At 38.4% G+C, this 24,015-nt stretch overlaps 3 protein-coding genes across 4 annotated transcripts; all 3 read right to left on the minus strand.

The window, feature by feature from the left end:
• Nucleotides 1–477: 477 nt before the first annotated feature.
• On the minus strand, nucleotides 478–11,252 carry depdc1a (DEP domain containing 1a). Of its 2 annotated transcripts, XM_055221405.1 has the most exons (12): nucleotides 11,046–11,252; nucleotides 9,831–10,096; nucleotides 9,591–9,747; nucleotides 9,350–9,465; nucleotides 8,967–9,097; nucleotides 8,429–8,476; nucleotides 7,540–7,677; nucleotides 6,316–7,194; nucleotides 5,789–5,961; nucleotides 5,541–5,717; nucleotides 4,281–4,487; nucleotides 478–1,714 (listed from the first exon to the last, which is right to left on the minus strand). In XM_055221405.1, the coding sequence occupies exons 1-12, from the start codon at nucleotides 11,091–11,093 to the stop codon at nucleotides 1,589–1,591; spliced, it is 2,466 nt and encodes an 821-aa protein (XP_055077380.1). In that variant the 5' UTR covers nucleotides 11,094–11,252; the 3' UTR covers nucleotides 478–1,588. The 2 variants fall into 2 exon arrangements, with proteins under 2 accessions (XP_055077380.1, XP_055077381.1); XM_055221406.1 differs by lacking the exon at nucleotides 6,316–7,194 and having other exon boundaries at nucleotides 1,587–1,714; nucleotides 11,046–11,233.
• Nucleotides 11,253–12,686: 1,434 nt separating this feature from the next.
• Nucleotides 12,687–23,902, minus strand: LOC117370097 (elongation factor 1-delta). Its single transcript, XM_033965455.2, has 8 exons — nucleotides 23,825–23,902; nucleotides 19,596–19,722; nucleotides 17,899–17,970; nucleotides 14,958–15,051; nucleotides 14,246–14,358; nucleotides 13,958–14,158; nucleotides 12,940–13,134; nucleotides 12,687–12,812 (listed from the first exon to the last, which is right to left on the minus strand). The coding sequence occupies exons 2-8, from the start codon at nucleotides 19,716–19,718 to the stop codon at nucleotides 12,774–12,776; spliced, it is 837 nt and encodes a 278-aa protein (XP_033821346.1). The 5' UTR covers nucleotides 19,719–19,722; nucleotides 23,825–23,902; the 3' UTR covers nucleotides 12,687–12,773.
• On the minus strand, nucleotides 20,000–22,890 carry LOC129456204 (uncharacterized). Its single transcript, XM_055221414.1, has 2 exons — nucleotides 22,704–22,890; nucleotides 20,000–21,322 (listed from the first exon to the last, which is right to left on the minus strand). Exon 2 carries the CDS (start codon nucleotides 21,310–21,312, stop codon nucleotides 20,053–20,055), a length of 1,260 nt encoding a protein of 419 aa, XP_055077389.1. The 5' UTR covers nucleotides 21,313–21,322; nucleotides 22,704–22,890; the 3' UTR covers nucleotides 20,000–20,052.
• Nucleotides 23,903–24,015: the final 113 nt, after the last annotated feature.

A 24,015-nucleotide genomic window follows, 5' to 3' on the forward strand; every position in this document is an offset into this window, starting at 1 on the left:
GTATTATTTGTCTCCATAATGACAAAACAATACAAGTTACAGGTTTTCAAGGTTATTTTCAAGAGAATTCCATTGGTGTTTTCAGATTCTACAGAGTGATGATAAACTGTAAAATGGAGGTAAGAGTCAGTTTTTCCTTTTGATTACATTCAGCTTTTCCATGAAAACTTTATTTCACAAATGTTGAACCTAATTTAATTTGTGCTGTACAAATAAATTTGCCTTGCCTTGTTTTGGAGTTGGTTACAGTAGATACAGTTGCCCTTGTGAACAAAAATCTGCATTTTAGCCATATCATTTTTACCTGGCTCCCATCTGTATTAAATATTACTGGCCTATAGAGTGTCGTGAAAAAGCATTATGGAACATCTCAATCAAAGCAATAATCTCTCCATGGAGACGTCCCAGTGGCCCATACCTCACACCAGAAAAGTTACATAGTGCATCTTTGTTAGATTAACTTTTTTTTTTTTTTTTATGTATGAAAAAACAAAACAAAAAAACAATTACAATAGAGAAGTTGTCTGGCACCTTTTGTTATTGTTATGTGCCGTTAATGTAACTGCTTTTGTATGTGACACTTGGTTGCTATGCCGATAAGTTGATGTAGTGGTGAGTTTCTGGTCTGTTTTGGAGACTGGAGACTAGTGAGTTGAGATTGTTGTAATTTTGCTCTTGTTTTGGCATGAGTTACAGCCTACAGTGGCCCTTGTGAGTAAAAATCTGAATTTAAGCCATATCAATTTTAGCTGGCCTTCATCTACACAGTTGCATATTTTTAAAATGTATTAAAAAAACAATAACAATAGGAAAGTTGTCTGGCAAACATTACTAAACAAATTTATTTTGCAGAATATTGCATAGTAAAAATGTAAATGAATTAGTCTCATGAAAAATCTCTAAACATTAGTATGAGAGAATGTAACACAAACATTAAAATGAGGTAAAACAAGGAGTCAAACAAATACTTCATAACACCAGTCTTTACGGAAAAATATTGAGTCATGGATTAAATGGGAATAAACTAAACTTGACAACAGCGTTCAACAAAATATTGGTTTTACCTAAATGACTTTGAAGTGGGGCTTTTACTGCTCCAATATGAACATTTAATATGATCCCTATGTGACTTCTACCTTTAACTAGACTTGGGAGTGTGAAACCAAAACCTCTTTCACTGTATTAACATTAAATAGTTATAAATAAAACATTTTCAGAATAGCAATCTAACTGGCCACGAAAAAAGCCTATATATATAGTGCAAAACATTTTACAGAAAGTAATGACAACACAAAAAGAAAACAGGTAAATACACTACAGTATTCTGAATAATCAAGCTTAAACTGGTAAAATCTCCCAATTTTGTTTTATAAATTAAAATAAGCCAAAACATAAAATTGCATATATAATGTTTTCATGCTGATTCTAATGTCTAGCCAATTATAACGATACTCACAAATGTACCAGTTACAGTTTACAACTAAAAACTGTAACATTTACTAAAACCGCTTGTTATGTAATAAAAAAAAACAGGGTCTTCAGTCCATCACCTTAAAAAAACTCTATTAAAAAATTAAAAAAATATATTTTAATTCCTGATACTAAAAACTTTGGTCTTCTTGATGCTGAGGAGCGGAGGTTTGATCTTTGGCTTGTTCTTCTGGTCTGTGGCAGGGACTCGCCGACTGTAGATGTCGGGGTATTGCTTCTGAAACTGAAGCAGAGACAAGAACTTACTATTGACTATTGACTTAAGCGCTGTACTTTTTCATTTCTTCAGCTTTTTTTTGTTTAGTTTTTTTTGGAAATGTGTAGTTTAAAATGATGACTTGTATTTTAGAGCAAAGTTTTCAGTTTCCTGCCCAAACCTGTTCAAAACGGTCAATTTTTGTTAATTTGAAAGTAAAATATCCATCTTAGACCTTTGAAAATAATGAATTTGAGATTTTAGTAATTCTAAAAAAACAAAAACACATATCATTTTTAAACCACTTATTTCACACTATTAGGGATTGGACAATACAATGGAACAATGGAACAATATAACAGTATTATCAATTATCGTGATAAAAAGGGTACGCAATAATCATTTGTGGGACATTTTATATAATCATGGTAACCGTCAATAAAGATAATCACCATTATATCACTAGAATGTGTGGGGAAAAGCAACTTATCCACAGGGGTGACACCAGGGAGGAGCAAGCCTCCCTTAGAATAACCAATGCACCCCACAGCTCCCCCAAAGATTTTTACCCACTTTCATAACACATCCAATTTCGGCTAAAAATTCAAATAGCAACCACCGGGTGTTCAGAATGAGACTACAATAAAATAAAGATTGTTTTAATTATATTAGCTTTTATAAATCACCACAGAAGGTTACAACATTTAAATTTGTTTAAAACAGCAGCTCAAACATGTTAGGGGGTGGGGGGTACGCTCCATTGTTAAAAGGCTCTAAATTAACTTTTAAAGTGAACACCCCCAATGATGACCACTTAGCTGCTCCAACCAGAAATGTCTGCCTCTGCTTATGCATAATCTCTTCCGCTAGATCGTAGTTGTTTTCCCTAGTAACAAAATACAATTATATAAGTTATTTAAATATGGAACATATTAATAACATTCAAATTATTATTATTAATATGCATAATTTTTTACACTGTCAGAAACTTTGTGATTAATGATTATATCGTGATCATTTTCAATTAGGTGGTCGTGATAATCATGACACCAAATTTAAATAACTTGCCTTAAAAAGATGTGTACTGACGGACGGAGGCAGACGGAGCTGAGGCACACTGACAAGGTACATAATAAAAGGTCAGAACCTCCCTTTGTGACATGTGGATAAATAATTCAGATAACAACTGTGTATAAGGCTGCAGTGACTGTAGGATTTGAAATGTTCCAACTCAGATTCTGTTGAGAAGGTAAATGTTGGTTTTTTTACCATTTGGTCCTTAAAAGTTGGTGCTCAACGGATGGCAAAAAAATGTTTCAATCCCCAGACCACATCAATACTGTTCTATTAAAAGTGATGGCCAAAGAAGTCATCGCTCACAACATCAGAGGTGGTGACAAGCTTAAACAAGCTCTCACGAAAGGGAGACATTGTGGATTGAGACTCTTAAAGTCATCAAGTTCCCTAGTCATAATGACAACCTGATGATGATTGTTGCATGTATTTTTGCATGTCATTATCTGAACTACTTCACCAAACTTCACAAAGTGAGGTTCTGACCTTCTACCGCTGTCCTGCTATTATCCATTTACCTGTTGTCTTGTTCATCATGCTGTATGAAATGTCTTCAACCCCAAGTCCAAGTTTTATTATAATTATTGTTGTTATGCATCTTATGTCCAAGACCTGCGTACTCTTATCACTTTACATGCTCTTGGTCCGATGTAGTCTTAAAGTGGGCGTTTCCTGTCACATAACTTTAATTAAAAAAATTAAAAAAAAATTTAATAAATTATATTGTAAGTGTCATGTTGTTTGTAGACAGCTCACATGATACCTGTAGACACCTGTAGTCTTTTAGAATCTTTACAATGACCTGAAGACCTATTTGGTCAAAACACACAGGCATTCCGCATTGTAATAAAAGACTTTTAGAGTACGGTATCTTGTCAGTGTGTCTCGGGTCCTTCTGCCTTCCAGTCCACCTCTTTTTTGGCAATCTCTAAGTAAATGTTCACATCCTCAAAGAACACCTGGTGGTGTTATAGTCCTGTACAAAATTCCTAACCTAGTGAAGGACTCACGTTCTTACCTGCCCAATATTTTATCATGTTGATTATAATTGGTAAAAAAAAATGCCATGTAACTTTTCACCACTTGCTTTTCCCTAAAATATTCCATGGTATGTCATTAAATATGCCAGACAGTGGAAGATTCCAGGTAAAAAATTACAATCCCATCTAAATGTGAACATGGCAGATCCCCACCACCGAAGAAGTTATAGAGCACATTTAATGATCATTGAAAAATAAATGAGTAGGGGGTATGCTTGATTCAAGAAAATCAATTATATTCTTGGTCCAGTGCTTATTATATTACTAGTTTCAAATCAAACTTGAGCTTTGTTGTGTAAGCATTTTGAGAAACGTTAATACTCTTCAACCTTTAATATGACCACTAGATGTCACCAAACAAGCACACACTGAACAATACATCAACTGTTGCATGTGAATCTTTACCTCACTCAAATGAAAGTATTCCATTTGGTTTTGTTACATTTCAAGTCTCTTTAGGCGTATATTTATCTTATTACCTGTTTAAGTTTTTTCCGTCTATCCTTCTCACTCATATTTTGGTCAGTCAGCAGTGTCTCCAGTAGCTCCTCCATGGCCTGCTGTAAGGATTCGATCTTCTGCTGTTCAAACTCTGCTCCACTGATCTGACGACAGAAGGCGTAGATGGGCAGAGGCACAGAGACCTCTTCCTCACCCCCGACATCACCAACAGGGCCAATGGGAACCTGAGAAGACGAGCATTCACAATTAATACAGGAGCAATGCATTTGGTTGTAAGTGTTTACAAAGTTGTTAGTTTCTTTGAGATTGTTGAGTGGTAATATTATAAATGTGCTTCCTTCACTTTCAGCCTCATTCACTATACATACATTTTAGTAGATTTTAGTGTGTTCTCTGGTTTTCATCTAGAGCAGTGGTTCTCACATTTTTAATACCACCTAAGAAAATTGGGCTTTCCGAGTATCACAAGATTTAAACCCGGTCTAAACTAGGACTAAACCTCGTCTAAACTGAGACTACAGACTTTTTTACTGTACTTCAAAACAAGGACTAACCCAAAGGAGGACACAAATGTGGACCTTCTGAAGAAGTTTGTATACCAGTTTCAGAAACACTGCTCTAGAGATGATTTTTAGACATTTTTTATATATTTTTTCCCACATTATGATTAATTAAGCTTAAAAAAAACAAAAAAACTAAATACAGTTTGTGTATTTATTTATTGTATTTATCTTCATTTCATCCAGAGTTTCAGACACAGTCCCTTGTGTGCTGTATATGACAATGGAACTCAGAAAGCTGCTATGATGTTAGACTAATAGTCCCATAACATAGTCAGTAACACAGTAAACATCAGTGAAAAGAACTCTTGTGTCTCTTGTGTTTGTGGACAAGTCGGCATATGTTACGTTAGCATAACATATTCCGGCATATCTGATTAACTTGATATCTTACGAAAACATACCATTGTTGTCTATGTGTTATGTTAACGTGCTGTTCTGCTATTCAGCCTGTTGTTCTCCATTTTATTGTTATTACCGTATATCTTATAACCTTTAAAAGATAAAATGTCTGTTCTTGGTCTCGGATTTTTTAAAATAAATTTCCCCAAAAATGTGACTTAGTGCAGTGCAGTATGTTTTTTTTCTTAATTATTACACATTTTTTCACTAGCGCGACTTATACTATGGAGTGATGTATAGTCCGAAAAATACGGTAGTTGTTATTGTGACACACTGACAGTCCCATAACACAGTCAAATGAGGCCCAGATTGTACCTGTACTGTGCGTAGATACCGAATATGGTCCCCAATAGCTGTAAGCAAGTACTCTGGGACTGAAAGGATGCTCTGCTGGTGGTCCATGAAAAATGACACCAATCTGGTTGCCAAAAGCTCATCCAAGTCACACTCCTCTGCACTGCCCAGCACACAGCCGGAGAACGTGTGCACCATCTATAAGAAACAAAGAGGCGGGTCAACCAGGAGAAGAAACATTAAAAAGAGAACATTTTGTTTGTCCTCACCAGTGTGCGAGTGCCAATGGCTGGGTGGAGGCGGGGCATGTCCACGTTTTGGCTGATCCGTGACATCATCCTCATTAGGAGCTGTAGTTTTCGGCGGGACGTGGGGGGCAGCAGGAGCGTGCACAGCTGCAGGGCTTCGATGGCCATGCGTTCACACTGAGGCTGTAAAAGGCCTAAGTAAACAGGGTCAGATAATGAGACAGGACATAGCTCTGAAAGGTAAAGAGTAGCTTAGCTTGCACTGATTACATTCATGACTGATACAATGAATGTATGGATGACGCATGAATGATCAGGTTAGAGACAATTCACTTTTTTGCTAAAGTGTACAACAGTATACTAGTTATATTATAATTCTGTAATGTTGGTCTCTGAGTTAAACAATTCAATATAATGAATACTACACTAAGGAATTCATTAAATAACTTCTAAACATAAGAATGCTATGTACAGTTACATGTTAGATGGAGTTAGTATGATTAGGCAAACTCAAGCACAAGCACAGACAGATAAAGGAGGGGTCTTACTGTTCTCAGGTTTGGGCTGGGGAAGAGGTCGTTTGAACAGTGACATTGGGGGTGGCGGCTTGGACACATCCAGTGAGCTGATGCAGCGGCGTGTGACAGTGGGAAGTCGGGGGGTCTGCAGATTGGAGGTGCTGGCGGCGGGTCGGGGTCCTGTGGCAGCAGAGGGCCCGTGTGCTTTGGCAAGAGCAGGAGGGGTAAAAGCAGGACAGGGGGGCAAGGAGGGGGGTGGCAGGGCAGCTGGAGCTCTCACGTCCAGGCAGCTGGCTGCTCGTGTTGAAAACCTGCTCTCCTTAGCTTCCTCCTCTCTTGTTTCTACAACAATATCCAAACAACTCCCCACACTGCAAGGCCTCAAGGGGCGCATCCTCTGAGATGATCTAAGCCCTTTCATAGAAGAGAGGGACAGTCTTTTTCTGGAGCATACTTCCAGAGCACACCCAGAGGTACTAGGGGTAGAGTTGTATGTAAAGTCTGAGTAACTGCTGGGTGTTGTCAGCGAAGAACTTTCACTCCTCGTATTTGAAGCAGACAATTCCAGACTGTCGCTAGTTTGAAAAAGTTTTTTCTGACTCAGAGAGTCATCTAAAATAGTCTCCAAGGAGTAACTCCGGGTCTGGGGTCTTGAAAAATTCATAGTGCTCAGGTTCATGCAGCTTCCTCCTGACAGAGCATCACTTAAACCTCTGTTCTGCAGCTGGATCCCAAGCACCTCTCTCATTGGGGATTCTGCCTCATCGCACCCTCCCTGCCTGAGCAGCGACAGGAGCAGACACTCTGTGGACCGAAATGATGCCTTGGCCGGTGGGGGCAGAGAGGGGAGGTCGGGCTTCTTGCGTTTCCCAAGTTGCTGAGTAGAAGGCGCAACATAACCGCAAAACACTAGACGCACAGGGGATGCAGACAGGAAAAGAGAAGGACAGGGAGCAGGCGGGGTGTCAGTGCAAGCAGACAGGGTGGGGAGGGAGAAGGACTCGTTAGTGCAAACCTCACAGTCATAAACAAAAGGCTGCAGACACCTAACAGGCAAACATCAAAACAAACAGACAAACAGCTACACATTCTGTTAGGAATCCACCAACAACGGGAACCAAAACCCAGGTTAGGGTTTAATTGTACAAATCAGTACACTAAAGAATATATGCATAGAAAAATACTTGTATGGTAATGCAATTCAAAAGTTACAAGAAGAGGTACTAATTAAAAAACAGAAAATAGTCCACCTACCCAAAACATTGATAAACAACTCGTACAACTCATATGTGAGCAATGGCTGTGGAAGACTGTAGAAGTAGTCAGATACTGTTTTAAATACATCTCTCTCAAAGCCTGGATAGGATGGCTGGGCACTGTCATACTTTGGCCCTATGGAAAAAAAAAAAAACACATTATCCATCCATCCATTTTCTTCCGCATATCCAGGGCCGGGTTGCGGGGGCAGCAGTGTAAGCAGGGTCTCCCAGACACGTCCTCCAGCTCCTCTGGTGGGACCCCAAGGTATTCCTAAGCCAGCCAAGAGACGTAGTCCCTCCAGCATGTCCTGGGTCTTCCCTGGGGCCTCCTTCCGGTGGGACATGCCCGGAACACCTCCCCAGGGAGGCATCCAGGGGGCGTCCGGAACAAATGCCCAAGCCACCTCAGCTGGCTCCTCTCGTTGTGGAGGAGCAATGGCTCTACTCTGAGCTCCTCACCCTATTTTTAAGGGAGCACCATTTTCCGGTTGAGAATCATGGCCTCAGATTTGGAGGAGCTGATTCTCATCCCAGCCACTTCACACTCGGCCTCAAACTGCCCCAGTGCCTGCTGGAGGTCCTGGCTTAAAGAAACCATCAGGACAACATTATCTGCAAACAGCCGAGATGAGATCTTGTGGTTCCCGAACAGGACCGCCTCTGGTCCCTGGCTGCACCTAGAAATTCTGTCCATAAATATAATGAACAGAACCGGTGACAAAGGGCAGCCCTGGCAGAGTGCAACATGCACTGGGAACAGGTCTGACTTACTGCCGGCAACGCGAACACAGCTCCTGCTACGGTCATACAGGGAGCGGACAGCTTGGAACAACACAACTCATTATAAAAACATGTTCATAATTAAATGAGTGGTTACTACTTACAATTAGCCAAACTTTTCATAGCAGACAAAACCCAATGCGGAAGATCATCTACAAAAATAAAAAGTAATGAAACAATTAAAGGGGCCATTTCTGATCTATGGTATAATGTCGTTTCCTCATCACAAACATATCTGGAGATGTGTTTTGTTTCATTCACACGTTTACCCATAAGGGCTGAGTTAACACTCTATTCCACCTTGTGATGTCATGTGGTAATACAAGAAGTGCTCCGCTGTGTTTTTAAAGTTCATACCCCTTCACTAGAATCATTTGGATCATTTCAGCCCCAGAATCTCTACTAAACAAAAGGTAAAGGGTAGCTGTTAACTTGAAAACTACTGCTTCAAGACATCACAAAGGTGGAAAAGAGCATTTTGAGCTTTGGAGATGTGGACAGACTAATAATAAAAGATTACTCAAACATGTGGGAATGAAAGAAAAACACAACTTAAAGCTCACAAGAGTCAATTTTGCACACTATAATATTAAAATACAATGCAAGAAACCCATGTTATAATGGTAGTTTCATTAGACGTACTTGTTTTGTCATCCAGTGTAACCACTCCATGTTTGTTCACTTTGGTCATGTTATGGATGATGTTTTGCGGATTCACAAAGTGGTAATCTAAAACTTCACCCAGTGATGCAACACCGAGAATCCTCTGTAAACTAGAGAATAGAATAAAGAGACATTAATGTTTACGCAATGTACTGTTATTAAAAATCAGGCCAGGGAACCCAAAGAAAGTACTCAAACTTCTATATATCATATACTCTCCTGTGATGCAGGGATGTCTTCAATATGTATATAAAAATGCAGAAAGTAGTAAAAATTAAGAAAAAAAAATGAGATAGTGTCTCTAAACTTTTGACTAGTACTATATGTTCTTATTTAGAAGAAATTTTATAATGTGTCTTTACTGGGTCAGAGTGATGTCTTTCCAGATCGTGTGTTCATCCTCCACTGTCAGCTCTCGCCTCTGTGACGTGTGCTCAGCTCCTTCCTCATCTGTGTAGAGAGCAGGGTCCACATTTTCCTGAAATAAAAATACAAAAGAGTTTAACATTTGAACTGCAAAAAAATAAATAAAAAAATGGGACAACAGGGATTAAAGCTTCCATATTACAAGTTTCACTGAAATAGACACAGTAGTTCTTTTACCTGTGTCTGTGCATCTTTTTCTTGTTTTCTAATTGTTCTAAACTTGAAGAATCCATCTTTGTCTCTGAACGAGTGCTTTTTCTTGACTGAGCCAGGGATTGATCCTGGAACTTGGGATGGACATGGAATTGGCTTCAAGGGTGATGTTGAAGGGAATCTGTAATAGCAGCGGCGCATACAATTTGTAAATCAAGTTAAGCTTTACATAACTGGAGTTCATCACAATTTCTCCCATTTTACCTGTAAAGCCCATTGTTGTCCTCGAATTCCTCTGTACCCCACCGACCTTTGACATCTTCGATCACATGGTTCTTCAGAAACTTCTTCAAAAGCTGTACGGTCTGTTGCCGGGTTACGTCAGGACCAAAATTGCTGTTGTTACGCAGGAGTTGGTGAAGCCAGTCCACGGCCGCGTTGGCAGTGAAGCATGAACTATGATGTCTGAAATTCTGTCTGTGTTTCTTTAGTGGCATACCAGCACGGAAGAGACGGGTCACCTCATTCCACTGGATTGTGCAAACAGAGGGGAGACAATAGTGAGGTTTGTTTTTATTTTATTTTTTTGTATTTTTTCTGTATTTTGAACAGGGTGCCCATGAGAAAGAGAGTGCTATCACCTCCCTGTATAAATAAAGCGGATAAATAAAATAAACAGGTATTATCATTCAAAATAAAGTCATAACAGTCAAGATACTCAAACAACTATTTTATACTGTCTGCTGGGGTGGATATAAATTATAAATATAAGGAATGAGAACGAAGTAAAAGTAGTTAAGTACTGTACTTACGTATAACTTTTAGGTATCTGTACTTTTACTTTACTGAATTTGAGAGCAAGTATCTTACTTTTCAGCCCTATTCAAACATGTTGTGGAGTAGAAAGAACACATTTTTTTCTTTATTATTGTGTGAGAACTGTTGAAAAGGCTGAGGATTTATGTTTAACACTTTTGTAATTTGAGCAAATAAAAGATATAAAAAATATACAAATAAAAAGAGGCAGAGGCTGTTTCTGTTCAAAATTCAGCACAATTCTTTATCAAAATCCCTACATTTGAAGCTTTACAACATCTCAAAATCCATGCAAAATACTTCTACTTTTACTCTTCAAGACAGTCAAAAAATATTTTATGCTGCTGGGATGGATAACATCAATAACATCCAATAATGTTCCAAATATAAGAAATGAGAACAAAATGCAGCAGAGAGATTTTTTTAAGTACTCAGAAAACAAGACAAATTGACTAGCAATAAACCCTCACCCTAACCCTTTTTTCTTTATTTTTTTCGATTAAATTACAGAAAAATTGAAAATCATGCTCTCAGCCCATAGCCTACATAGTTGATTAAAAATATACAACAATAGTACAGCTGATGAATATTGTTAGACTTTATATCTGGTTGAGAAGCCTCCAATCTGAAATCTGCACCAGTTGGAGTGTATTTACAACTTACCAGTTTTGTAGCTCGATAAGGTCCAGGGGTTATAACGTGTGAACTCATCTTTAGTCAACCACACAACTACAATCTAAACGTGTTATCCAAAAAACATACTCAATACATGATCAGAATGCAGCAAAGTGAGGATCAGTTGCTCATAAAGGTCCTTCTTCGTGCCTGGGAAGCGACACACAACCACTCTGTTCTCCGTCTGTTCAAAATTACAAGCTGTGCTGATCTGCAACGTGATTGGACACAGGCTAGGTCACGTGTCACAATAAAACAGGAAATACAACGGCGAATACATTTAAATCGAAAAATTCATTTATTCACACAAGAAATACGTTATACACCCAGTTTCCACTCACAGTTTATTTCTTTTAAGTTTTAGAAAGAAGAAACAAAAAAAAAAAATGCGTCTAGTACCAGGCAGACAGATGGTGTCAAAGGTTAAGTCTACGCACAACGGCTATGTGCGTCTTCAATGGGTTTACTACTGAGAGGGTTGGGCTGACCCCTCCTTCTTTAAGATGCAAATATTTAACAACAATAGCTGTAGCCATCTGCCCAAATAGGCTATAAATTAACCTCCTGAGACCCGAGTTCTTGCATGACATGGTTTATTAATTTGTCTTTGTTATTTGGGCTGACTGGGACCTGATGAGTGTAAATACAAAGAATTGTCTTTTTACATTATGTAGTTTCTGAGAAAAAAAATATGTAAATCAAATGTCCCCATATGTGGACATTTTAATCATTTTGATAAAACATTTGAATAATGACCTGCAAAAACTATTAAGACCCTGAACACAGCAACATCTCTCCTGAATGTAAAAACAAAATGAGAAACAACAATTGTGCCTCTTGGAACAATGTGTCTCATGTGAAGAGCTGCTGACAGGAGCAGGAAGAAAAATAAAAAAAAAAATAAAATTAAATATTCTAAACATTGTAAACTGTTAAAAAATTAATATATATAATATATTTGCATTGTTGCTGTTGTTGTATGCTGTTTTTCTTCTAAAAATTTGCATTGTGGCCTAGACAACCCAAAATGTATTGTCCACATATGAGGACGCCAGGTCTCAGGAGGTTAAGGAGGAACTAAAATTTGGCAGTAAAAAGTAACTCAAAAGTAAAAGTATCACATGAAAAAATCAACTTGAATTAAACTATTTAAGTACCTGTCTAAAAATGTACTTTAAAGAGTAAAAAGTATTTCACACAAGTGTTGCTAATTTGTTCAAGTGTTAAATGCGGTGATATTAATATTATTGTCATGAATTTTTGTGTATTTATTTTTGTTTACAAAAACCCGAAGCTTTAACTTGAAAATCTTAGTCAGGATGCTACCACAAACATGGTAAAAATAACCCCTCAAATCATATGAAAAGTACTTTTACTTCTCAGTCCTGTGCAAACATGTAGTGGAGTAGAAAGTACAGACACTGCTCTCAAATGTAGTGAAGTAAAAGTAAAAAGTATCCACTGTAAAACTGACCACCTTCCACCACTGCAGTACAGTTATGTGTTGTGTCATCACTTCAAAATCAAAGGCTACAGATTGTGTAATAACAGTGTAGCCTAGATGGAAAAAAACAGCTACAAGTAGGCTATAGTAAATACAAAGAAGTAATTGTGTTTCCCAAACAGATCCAACAGTGCAATAGATTTTTATTTTGTGAACAGTTGACAGGAGTAGCACAGAAACAAGGCATGACGAAAAAGGTAAACAGACACTTTTCAGATCTTGTTAAAGGCTGCGACATCAACACTCTGGACCTGAAAAACACAACAATAAAACACATAGTTAATAGACGCACAAGCCTAATTTATTTGGTTCATTTGAATAATACACTTAACTGCATGCTATTAAAGTTATTTAATTAAATCAGTTCGCAGCACTTACGTATTCTTCAAATTTGGTGATTTCTTCTTCGAGCAAGTCCGTTCCAACTTTATCGTCTTCCACCACACAAGCAATTTGGAGCTTTTTGATGCCGTAACCAACAGGAACCAGCTTGGATGTACCCCATAATAACCCATCGGCTTCCACGGAGCGTACACACTCTTCCAGCTTTGCCATGTCCGTTTCATCATCCCACTAAAATACACAAAGGGACACAGACCATTTCAGTCAGCTAATAATACACTGAGTGAAAAGCTATATTCGTAAGATAAACTCAGTGTAAGGCTGCTCTGACGATTATTTTAGGAGTTGACCAGTCAGCAGAAAAGTTAACTACTTAAACAATTAATCTTGTACTTCTTTTAAAAAAAATACATTTACAAACCAGATAAAGGTGATGTGATGTGTATGTGATAACTTAAGATGGAGATTATGATGTATAAAGTATGTTATTGATAAAAAATACAAATGGTTTATTCTTTTGCCATTTTGATCTAATAATGTAATTGGCTCTGTGCACAACGGCGAAATGTAATGTATATGAGATCATGGGAAAATCAATAAATCTTGATAGATCAGGCAGTGGCAGGGAGCTGTGGGTGGATGTAACTGACAACAATTCACAAATGTGAGGAAAACTTCACTGGAGGACACTTCTGTGTTTACAAAGGTACGCATTTGTGCATAAGGGCAAATGCTAATGTTAATTTCGGAGCCTAATACATATTTAAATAACTCCACTGACTGAAATGACAGCTGAAAATAATTGGATCGTCCTTACTGGTCTGTCAGCATTATTGATTTTAGTGCAATGCAAAACATCACAGACATTACATTAACAAGGGAATTGGTCGAGCCAACTGTCCCTCTGACTGGAACTAGCCGGCTACCATTGTTATAGCAAAGACAACTGGCTTTGTGCACATTTTTTTTTAAGTCTGTATTGTCCAAATTATTAATAATTCAGATTAATTGTTACAGACCTGGTTCAGTCAAACAAAGCACTTATTAGACTTACAGGTTTGACATCGAGTAAGATTGAAGACTTTGCAATGAGGGCTGGCTTCTTTGCTTTTCTCTCTGCATATTCCTTTAACCTCTGCTCTTTGATTCGGTCTGCCTCTTCATCTTCATCACTGCCGAAGAGGTCCAAGTCGTCATCATCTTCGTCTTCCTCCAGTTCATCACCCACGCTGCTCTTCTGCTCAACAGTAGTGCCCTAAACAGTGGCCCAACAAAATGTAAAACATCTATGATTTTTTTTTTCCAATTTAGCTTCATTACAGAACTCCTTAGCTAAACTTACATTAGTGTAAGGGACAGGGATAATGGGAGCTGGAGTGACAGGTGCAGGAGACTTCTCTAGGACGGCTACTCGACTCTCCAGTTTAGAAAGCGCTGCTCGGAGGTCTTCCACCACTGGTAAAACATCACAAATTGTAACTATTCAAACAATTTAACCTTAAAGCACACTTTTTATGCAAATCGACTTTTCATAGCTTTTAACCATGTTATAGTTGTTTTCCCTTCTCATTTACCCTCTCAAATTTGTTTCTGGAGTCATTTGTGCATGTTTGAGCAGGTTTTAATTGATCAGCAATATGGTGTCTTGAAAATGAGCAATCTCCGTTTTCACTGCACTTTTATTTTCTTAAATCGGTGATATGCGTAGGATTCGGCTGCGTTGCATAGTCATTATGGGATTAAAAAATTAATAAAATCTGCTAATTGCTAGTGTGATCTGCAGCTGTCCATAGGAGAGGCCAAAAACTTCGTGGCTCTTTGTTGTGATGACATTTATGGTGATGTCAGCTCCCATTGGGGTCTAGAGTTTTCTAATGTGAAACTCAGTGGACTTCTTTCTTTTATTAAGTCATTTTAGAAGAATTTGCAATTTAAAATGTGCAAGTTATAACACAGGTGTCAGAGATTATAACTATATAGCAGACACAAGGTCACATAGGTCTTCTTTAAGGATGCAATGCATTTTAATGTGCTAAAACTCAAAACAGGCTTACCTTTGTGTAGGCTCTGGTTCTCATGCTCCAGACTGTTGATACGAGAGATAATTTCACTCTGATCTGTTGCATTATTGCTGCTGGTACTCGTACTCTGCAAGAGTAGTGTTTATAAAAAATCAAGTGTTAGTTTTTACTTTACTTATAATAAATGTGTGCACACTATAGGCTGTATAAAGAAGGGGACTAAGGGAGTGTGAGGTCACCCATAGTGTTTGGCTCCAGTGAAATGAAGCTTATGGAGGCTAGAGCAGTTATAGGGGCAAATTTGGAGCCAGGTTCCATATTTGGAATTCTGACCGTGAGTATCATAGCAACCAAAGAGCAAATCTCGAGCTAGGCTGTTGAAGCTAACGCACCTTCTGGTTTACCAGAACCTACTGGTTTAGCATGAAGGCAAGGCAAGGCAAATTTATTTGTATAGCACAATTTGTACACAAGGTAATTCAAAGTGCTTTACAGAATAAGAAAGACATTAAAATCACACAAATCAAAACATTAATAATCACCCAATCTGCAACTCTCTCACCCACTCGTTTGCACCCTTTAAAAATTCTCTCTCGCACTCTTTAAACACTGTCTTGCTCAGTTTAAGAACTTTCCCATTACTTTACAAAACTTTCCTGTCACTTCTGAAATACTTTCCTGTCACTTTACTATGTCCAATAAAAGTCCATCAGTCCATGTTTCTTTTGTCATCATAAAATTACCATTAAAGGAGAGGAGTGCAGAATAAAAACCTTTCAGTCGTATGCACAGCTAAACAGAACCGTTTTGAGCCTGGATTTAAATATTGTCAAAGTAGAGGCCTGTCTCACATCTTCAGGAAGACTGTTCCAAGTTTTAGCTGCATAAAACTGAAATGCTGATTCCCCATGTTTAGTCCTGACTCTGGGCACCAGCAGGAGGCCGGTCCCTGAAGTCCTCAGAGTGTGAGATGGTTCATATGGCACTAACATGTCGGAGATGTACTTTGGACCTAGGCCATGGAGAGACTTATACACAAGCAGAGCTGCTTTAAAGTCTGTTCTCTGAGCTACAGGAAGCCAGTGCAGAGACCTGAGCACAGGACTTATGTGCTCATACGTCCTGGTTCTAGTCAGGACCCAAGCAGCAGAGTTCTGGATGTACTGCAGCTGTGTTAAGGCTCGTTTGGAGAGGCCAGTGAGCAGGCCGTTACAGTAGTCTAACCTACTGGAGACAAATGCATGGATAAGTCTCTCTAAGTCTGGCTTTGACAGTATACCTTTGATTTTTGCAATGTTTTTTAGGTGGTAAAAAGCTGCAGATGTTATTGATTTGATGTGGCTGTTAAAGTTCAAGTCTGAGTCCATTGTTAGCCCTAGATTTCTAGCCTGATTTGAAGGTTTTAGAGAGAGAGACTGGAGGTGACTGCTGACACTTTCTCTGTTTCTGTGGGCCAAAGATGATGACTTCAGTCTTGTCTGAGTTTAGCAGAAGAAAGTTGTTTTGCATCCACACACTGATCTGTTGGATGCAGTGGCAGAGTGAATCCACTGGTCCATACTCACCTGCTGCCAGTGAGATATAGATCTGAGTGTCATCTGCATAGTTGTGGTAAGACACATTATTGCTGCGTATTAACTGGCCTAACGGCAGCATGTAGAGATTGAACAGCAGGGGTCCCAGGATTGACCCCTGGGGCACCCCACAGGTCAGGGACATTTTATCTGATATACATTTTCCAATTTCAACAAAGTACTCCCTGTTTTCTAAATAGGACTTGAACCAGTTTAGTGCCGTACCAGAGATGCCCACCCAGTCCTCTAGTCTCTGTAAGAGGATCCCATGATCCACAGTGTCAAAGGCAGCACTCAGATCTAACAGGATCAAGACTGAGACTTTGCCTGCATCAGTGTTCAGGCGGATGTCATTTGTCACCTTGATAAGAGCAATCTCAGTGCTGTGGTGGGGTCTAAAACCTGATTGGAAGACATCAGAGGAGTTGTTAATTTCGAGGAAGTTAATAAGCTGTTGGAACAACTTTTTCAAGGACTTTGCCTAAAAACGGTAGATTTGAGATCGGTCGATAATTGTTCAATATTGTGGCATCAAGCATGAAGTGGGTGCTTAGCAACACTGTTAATCAAACCCATTGCCAACGCTAGCGGGAGCAATTTTGGGGAAAGAAGGCGCTCGATTTGTTTGTTATTAATGTTCATATCTTGATTTACAGACATAATAAAAAAATACCAGGACATAATAAAAAAATACCAAGATCATGTAGCGTGGGTTAATACAACCATTTTACGACCAAAATGATGAGCCTGACAGTTACAAATACAAAGAGAGGGGCCAGTTTTTCAATGTAAAGTGAATTGGAGTCAGAGTCGATGGAGCTGGAAGCTTGCCCATGCTCACTTCCTATTTGGAACATGGCGGCTAGCAGATTAGCTATGTACATTTATATATACAGTCTATGATACACACAGAAAAAGAAACACATCAAATGCCAAAACGATGTGTCAGTTATGGACAATTCATGTTAACAAAAAGCTTGTCAAGAGCAGATTGACCCAATACATGGTTAAATATTGAACTTAATTTTGAAATGAATTAATCCGTCAACATGCTGGTAGAAACATCAGCATGGTTAAAAACAGCAGGGTCAAACCGTGGTGCAGCACTTACAAACTGTGACTGCTCACGGTTCAGGGAAGGCTGACTCAATGCGTTCTTCAGCTGAGGGAGGAATGGGGGTTTACAGTAATAGGAGGGGTGAAAAGAAACAGGATACTTGAGAAACAAACTACAAAAATGGCACACACAAAAGCTACATGTGGCTGCTGGAGATTCACAATTTTTATAGTTTTTTTTAAAAAGCTATAGGTAAAGTCTAGGTACTTTGAATTACATTGTGCTGGGTGAACATTCGTGTACTGTTTAACAAAGTAAAGTGGTATTATTATAAAACACTTACTCCGGCTAAAGACTTCTGGATGTTTTCTCTGGCTCTGGCGATGTCTTTAAGAATAGAGTTGGCACCAAGTTCCTTTAAAAAGAAATAAAATACACATTAGAGTCATCTTTATGTTAGCAGTGTCTCTCTCTAAAACCTTCAAAACAGGCTAGAAATCTAGGGGTACGAGCACATAAGTCCCATGCTCAGGTCTCTGCACTGGCTTCCTGTAGCTCAAAGAAAAGACTTCAAAGCAGCTCTGCTTGTGTACAAGTCTCTCCATGGCCTAGCACCAAAGTATATCTCGGACATGTTAGTGCCATATGAACCATCTCGCACTGTGAGGACTTCAGGGACTGGCCTCCTTCTGGTGCCCAGTCAGGATTAAATATGGGGAATCAGCATTTCAGTTTTATGCAGCTAAAACCTGGAACAGTCTTTCTGAAGATGTGAGACAGGCCTCTACTTTGACAATGTTTAAATCCAGGCTCAGTTCTGTTTAGCTGTGCATATGACTGAATGTTTTTTATTCTGCATTCTTCTGTTTTAATGTTCATTTTATGATGATTATTTGCGATTATTTATGTTTTGATTTGTGTGATTTTAATGTCCTTACTCTGTAATGCACTTTGAATTACTTTGTGTACGAATTGTGCTATACAAATAAACTTGCCTTGCCTTGCCTTTATCATTTGTATAGCAACCACTGCAGTTGATATTTTGGTGAAACATCGGTTTAAAGAAGCATATTAACTGCTAACCAAGTGGTAATTGGTACGCTACTTATTACTTATTCAGCTATTAGTTACCATTTATAAACCCATGTTTATTAAGATTAGAGTGTAGTAGACCTCCCACAATAATCACTCTATCAATTGTTCAGTATATGAAAGCTAGAACAATATATTTTGGGCCATATTCATCATCTTTACAAATTCTTTGCAAAATTGTGGAGTTTTTTGGTATTTTTGTTGTAATATGATAAGATTTGGGCTGTAGAGGGTTGAACAAGTTACTTCTATGGCTGATTATTGCTTCATTGCTGATGCATTCTAATGATGCCTATTTGATGTCTATTTAAAGATTCACTGGGATTGTTATTGCTGGGTTGTTATTGTGTCAGTGGCATAAAGTTGTTTCAATATTATCGTTTATCGCAATAGTTCTCTGTAGCGATATATTGTGTTTCAAAATTTATTATCGTGACAGGCCTAGTGTATACTTTGTAGACGTGTATAGAAAAGAATTGCTGACAGTGCTAATGAACACTACTTCAGAGTATTAATGGGAAGAATAGTTAATGTCTAAATACCTTTTTTTCTAACAGATATAATTAAGCATTTATTTCCCTTTTTACTACTAATTAATATGTGGTTCAATATTTAGTGCATTTAATCCTTGGAGTCTTGATTTTTTTTCTTTTCTTTTCTGTCTTGTATAAGTGCAAAGTTGAATAATATGAATGCCCTATGGGGCCTTGATTGACAGGGGATCTTTTACACCCTGGTTCGATGCTACATTGTTTTTGTTTTGCTGTTCTGTTTTGTTTTAAATATGTTACAATACCTTGTATGAATACAACTGCTGTATTGAAGAATCAATAAGGTTATAAATGTTACTGTATTCTATAAAACTGTACACTGAAATGTGAATAAAATAAATGTGTATTTAAATGTCATCCCAGCCCACACAATACAGCAGAACAGAGCCTGTCTTACTCCTGTGCTTTGAGATGTGCTTGAGGTGCTGCTCATCCGCTCATAGAAACGCTTCTCTGCTTCATCATAGCGCGGTTTATCAAACCAGATCTTCTCCTTAGCCAGAAAGTCCAAAGCACTCATGGTTCTGAAATGAGAACAAAAAAAACAAACAACAAGTTAAAATATCAGAAAAATTAAGCTAAAATACTCTGTGAATTATGTAAGCCTGCATTCAGGACAAAAAAAATGCTTGGAAGTTTACATGAAAATAAGAATGAAAGAATGAAGAGACCACATAAAAACCAAACATATATTTTAAAACACATGAGAAAAAAAATGTCTTTCTCTTTTTAAACAATTCTGTAATGCAATGTGAACATAAAAAAGAAAAAAGAAAAAAAACTAACATTCTAAAAATCATTTAGAATATGCAATGAATTGAAAATGGAAAAAATAGCAAGATGGGCTCCACTTTCTAAGTTTTGCCATACTTGTCCCTCTGCAGGTTAGTGGGGGTGACCGGTGAGGCATCGATATCTGGCTTGACGCTCGCCTTCATCACTTGGGCTTCCTCTTTACGGAAACTGTAGAACTGTGTCTCAGCAGCATCATATCGATACTTGTCCAACCACAGTCTCTCATTGTCGGGATGAAGGAAGTAACAAACTCCTGATATTTCTCCCTCATCTTTGTCCAAAACTTCCGTGGGCTCCTCCTCCTCTTGGATTGGGTGTAGTGCGTGGAAGACCTCTGCTTTACACTGTGAGACCACTCGCTTCTCTTCAACCACAGCCAGCTCCTCTTCCTCCTCTTCATCCTCCTCCTCTTCCTCCTCGACAAGGCTTTGTGGGTGGTCGCTGCCTCTACTGGTGGAGGGACAGGTAGACCTCTTGGTTGAATTGTTACTGCACTGGTTTTGATAGAAAGCAGCTTCGGCCCGATCGTACTGTGGTTTCTCCAGCCATACGTCTCGCAGTAGTTCCATTGGGATACGTGGAAGTCCGTTGATTGGCTGTCGTGTTGGCGTTACCGCGTCAACAAGGATAACGGGAGTGGCTGGAGTTGGGGGAAGAGACTGGTATCCTTCATCTGGCGTTCTGGATGTCACAACATGATCGGGCGGAGATGGGATGTTGAGAGAGTTTGGAATGGAGGGTTGCATGGTTTCAACAAAATGGCGTTCAGCTTGATCGAAGGCGCTTTTGTTGACCCACACAGACTGCACTATATGGTGGCAAGCAACCTGATCATTGTGGTTGCATATAGTAGTGGGAACAGGAGCCACATTTGAAGCACGGGGAGGAGAATTTTTTGTTGGAACAGATGAGGAAGGCAAAGTGCCAACAGAGGAAGTAGCCAGCCAACACTGATACCGGCTTTCAGCTCTTTCATACATGCTGCGTTCAAACCAGATATTGGTACACTCCGACTGCAGCTCAGCCAAACCTGTACAGCAGTGAACAGTCTGGCCGCCCTGGGTTTCAACTTCATTTTTTGTTTTGTTGACTTTAACCACAGGGCCGCTTTCAGCATTGGAAGTGCGTTTTCTTCGACGGCGGGTTTTTGAGCTGCCGTTCCCATCGCTGTTTAGGCTTTCTGGAGAAGACGAGGTCTCTTCATTTCTTCGCTCTGAGTTTGACTTGTTACGACCTCCCTTTCCAGACTGAGCAAAGCAGGGAGCGTCCTCGGGCTCAGATGGATCCACCACAGAGGAGCTACTTGTCTTCTGGGACATCGTCAGTGATCTATAGGTAGAAACAGAATATTACTAAAGTTAGGAGATAGTGAGTAAAGACAGAACAAACTAATTAAGACACAGATGCTTATGTAATGTATGAAAATAAAACACAATGAAGATTAAAGGGCCCATATCACGCCATTCTTCTGATATACACTATAATGTTGTTTCCTCATCACAAATATACCTGCTGTTTTGTTTCATTCACACATTTAAAACATGTTTGTGTTCTTCTCTCAAACAGAGACCACATTTTGATTGTGAATACAGGAGGTGCTCCACTGTGTTTTTAAACTCCATACTCCTTCACTAGAATCATTTGGATAATTTCAGCTCTGGAATTGGCTATCTCTGCTGAACAAAAGGTAAAAGGAGCTGTTAACTTGAAAACTACCACTTCATGCATCACAAGGTGGAAAAGAGCATTTTGAGCTTTGGAGATGTAGACAGACTAATAATAAAGGATTACTCAAACATGGGTGAATTAAACAAAACACAACTCCAGGTATGTTTTTGAGGTGGTAACAACATAATAACATGATGAAAGATCGCAAGAGTCGTTTTTGCTTAATATGGGACCTTCAGTGTAAAAAGTTGATGCTCTCAATGACTATGGAAACTCTACAAAATGAAGAGAAACACATTTTTACAATGCTGTTTTCAAAGGAAAATATTTGCAAAAATATTTTACTTCATTCCAAGAACAATTCTTGCAATGAAGTAATGCTGGAATGAACTATACACTATATTGACTTATCATTCAGTATATGAAAGCTGGAACAATGTATTCTGGGGCTCAAGATTTATATTTATCAACAATATTTATTTTTGTTACAGTAGTGGGGACGTTTTGGTATTTTTTTATCTAATAATGTAAGATTTGAGATGTGGAGGGCTGAATAAATCACTTCTATGGCTTATTAATGGTTCTTCTGTGCTTTATTTATTTCACTTCAGGCCTTTTAATGAAACTGTCCATTTAAAAAATGGTTTGCTGGGATTATCCTGCTTTATTTTTATTGTATCAGTGGCATAAAGTAGTTTAAATATTACAGTTTACTGCAGTATTTCTCTTTACCAACATATCGTACTTCAAAATGTGCCATCATGATAGGCCACAAAACACCAAATTTGCTTCCAGGTTAGTTAATATTTATTTTGGGAGGAAATATATTTTTATTACAATAGTTTCACATAAATATGAATATTTTAATTGTGGATAATCAAAACTAAATTAGCATTACTTTAAAATTCAAACCTGCAAAATTTATGCAGTGTGGAATATTATGTAAAATACTGTTATAACACCAACCTGGCAGAAATTTTTAGAAATATCGAATAGAACAAAAATGTAAATAATAAAATGCATGCACAAACATTTGACTTACCTTTGTCTGCTGTTGAGTTTGGAGGTGTGGTCCAATCCACAACTTTTGTAAAATGGAGCAAAGGAGAGGAAAGAGTGAAACACTTCACAGTTCAGTTTCCACTCCTCTGGCGCTGTGTCCAACCCTCTAAATTATTCTTAAACATGAACACAGGCACAAAACTACTCCATTTAAACTTCTAATAATGAGACTACCTATACATTTCACACAGTAATTTTGCAACATATACAGTAGGCTAGAGTGCAGTAATATAATGATTTGCGATTATTTCACACAATTAAAACAAAACGATACTTACCAAAAAATAAAAACATAATTTTAATTAAAAAGGTAAAAAAAACACTTTGGTCTAACCCATTTTTTCATTCAGATACTAGAAAGTGATGAATCATGATGTCATACTCACAGGTGGGGGGCAAGAGAAATTTTTTTCCTGTTGATTACAGTGTACTTTCTTAAGAAATAAGAACCTAGTGACTTGACTCTAGTACTAACTGTATTACAACAAAAAACATTGTAACATCATTAATTTCAGCTACCCTCATCTGTATTAAACATTGTTGGCCTATAGATGCTGGGATCTGCTATCATATGAAACCCAGTAATAAATGACTATAGATCTGGACTTTGGACACGTCAGGAAGTGTTAGGACATGTCAAACCTTGGCTATACATACATTGCACACAGAAGAGGGGTTTAACTTTTGGAACCTCTTCATACTGATTCCTCATTTAAAAAAACAACTAAGAAAAGGTGAAACACATCATGCTCAAGGTCCTTCTCCTGCTGTCACGACACGCTGCTAGAGACAATCACGTAAGACACACGCACAGGATGAAAACGGCTCTAGACACCTGAGACTGTAACTAAGTAAACAGTACAGAATTACACGTGAAATCTAACACAATGTTAGCATTTCCTGAGACAGTGCAGTGACCTCATGTAGCCCTAGCAACCGGCTAAATGAACTAGCCGTTAGCATCTTGAGGCTAACGCAGTCGGCGTCACAGGGGTTTGCGTTAAAAACTAGTCATTTTCCAGCCAGCGTTTCAAGTTAAATTTGACTGGGTGTAATATAAGCACTTATGTTATCTGTGTCAGCTTAAACATCATTACTTACAGCTGTTTTTCTGCCGGTGTGTAGGTCCAGGCCGGTGGGTAGAAGCGTGTTTCTTCTGCCGACAGTGACGTGCCAACGGGAAGATGAGAGGAAAAGAGGGCGGAGAAACAGAAAATCAGTGTTTTTCTGTCATAAACTGCAACAGTTATTCATATAAAAGCGTTATTTCAAAGAGTAAACATAGGCAAGAC

Source organism: Periophthalmus magnuspinnatus, chromosome 4, assembly GCF_009829125.3.
Source record: "Periophthalmus magnuspinnatus isolate fPerMag1 chromosome 4, fPerMag1.2.pri, whole genome shotgun sequence".
In the NCBI taxonomy this organism is placed as follows: Eukaryota; Metazoa; Chordata; class Actinopteri; order Gobiiformes; family Gobiidae; genus Periophthalmus; species Periophthalmus magnuspinnatus.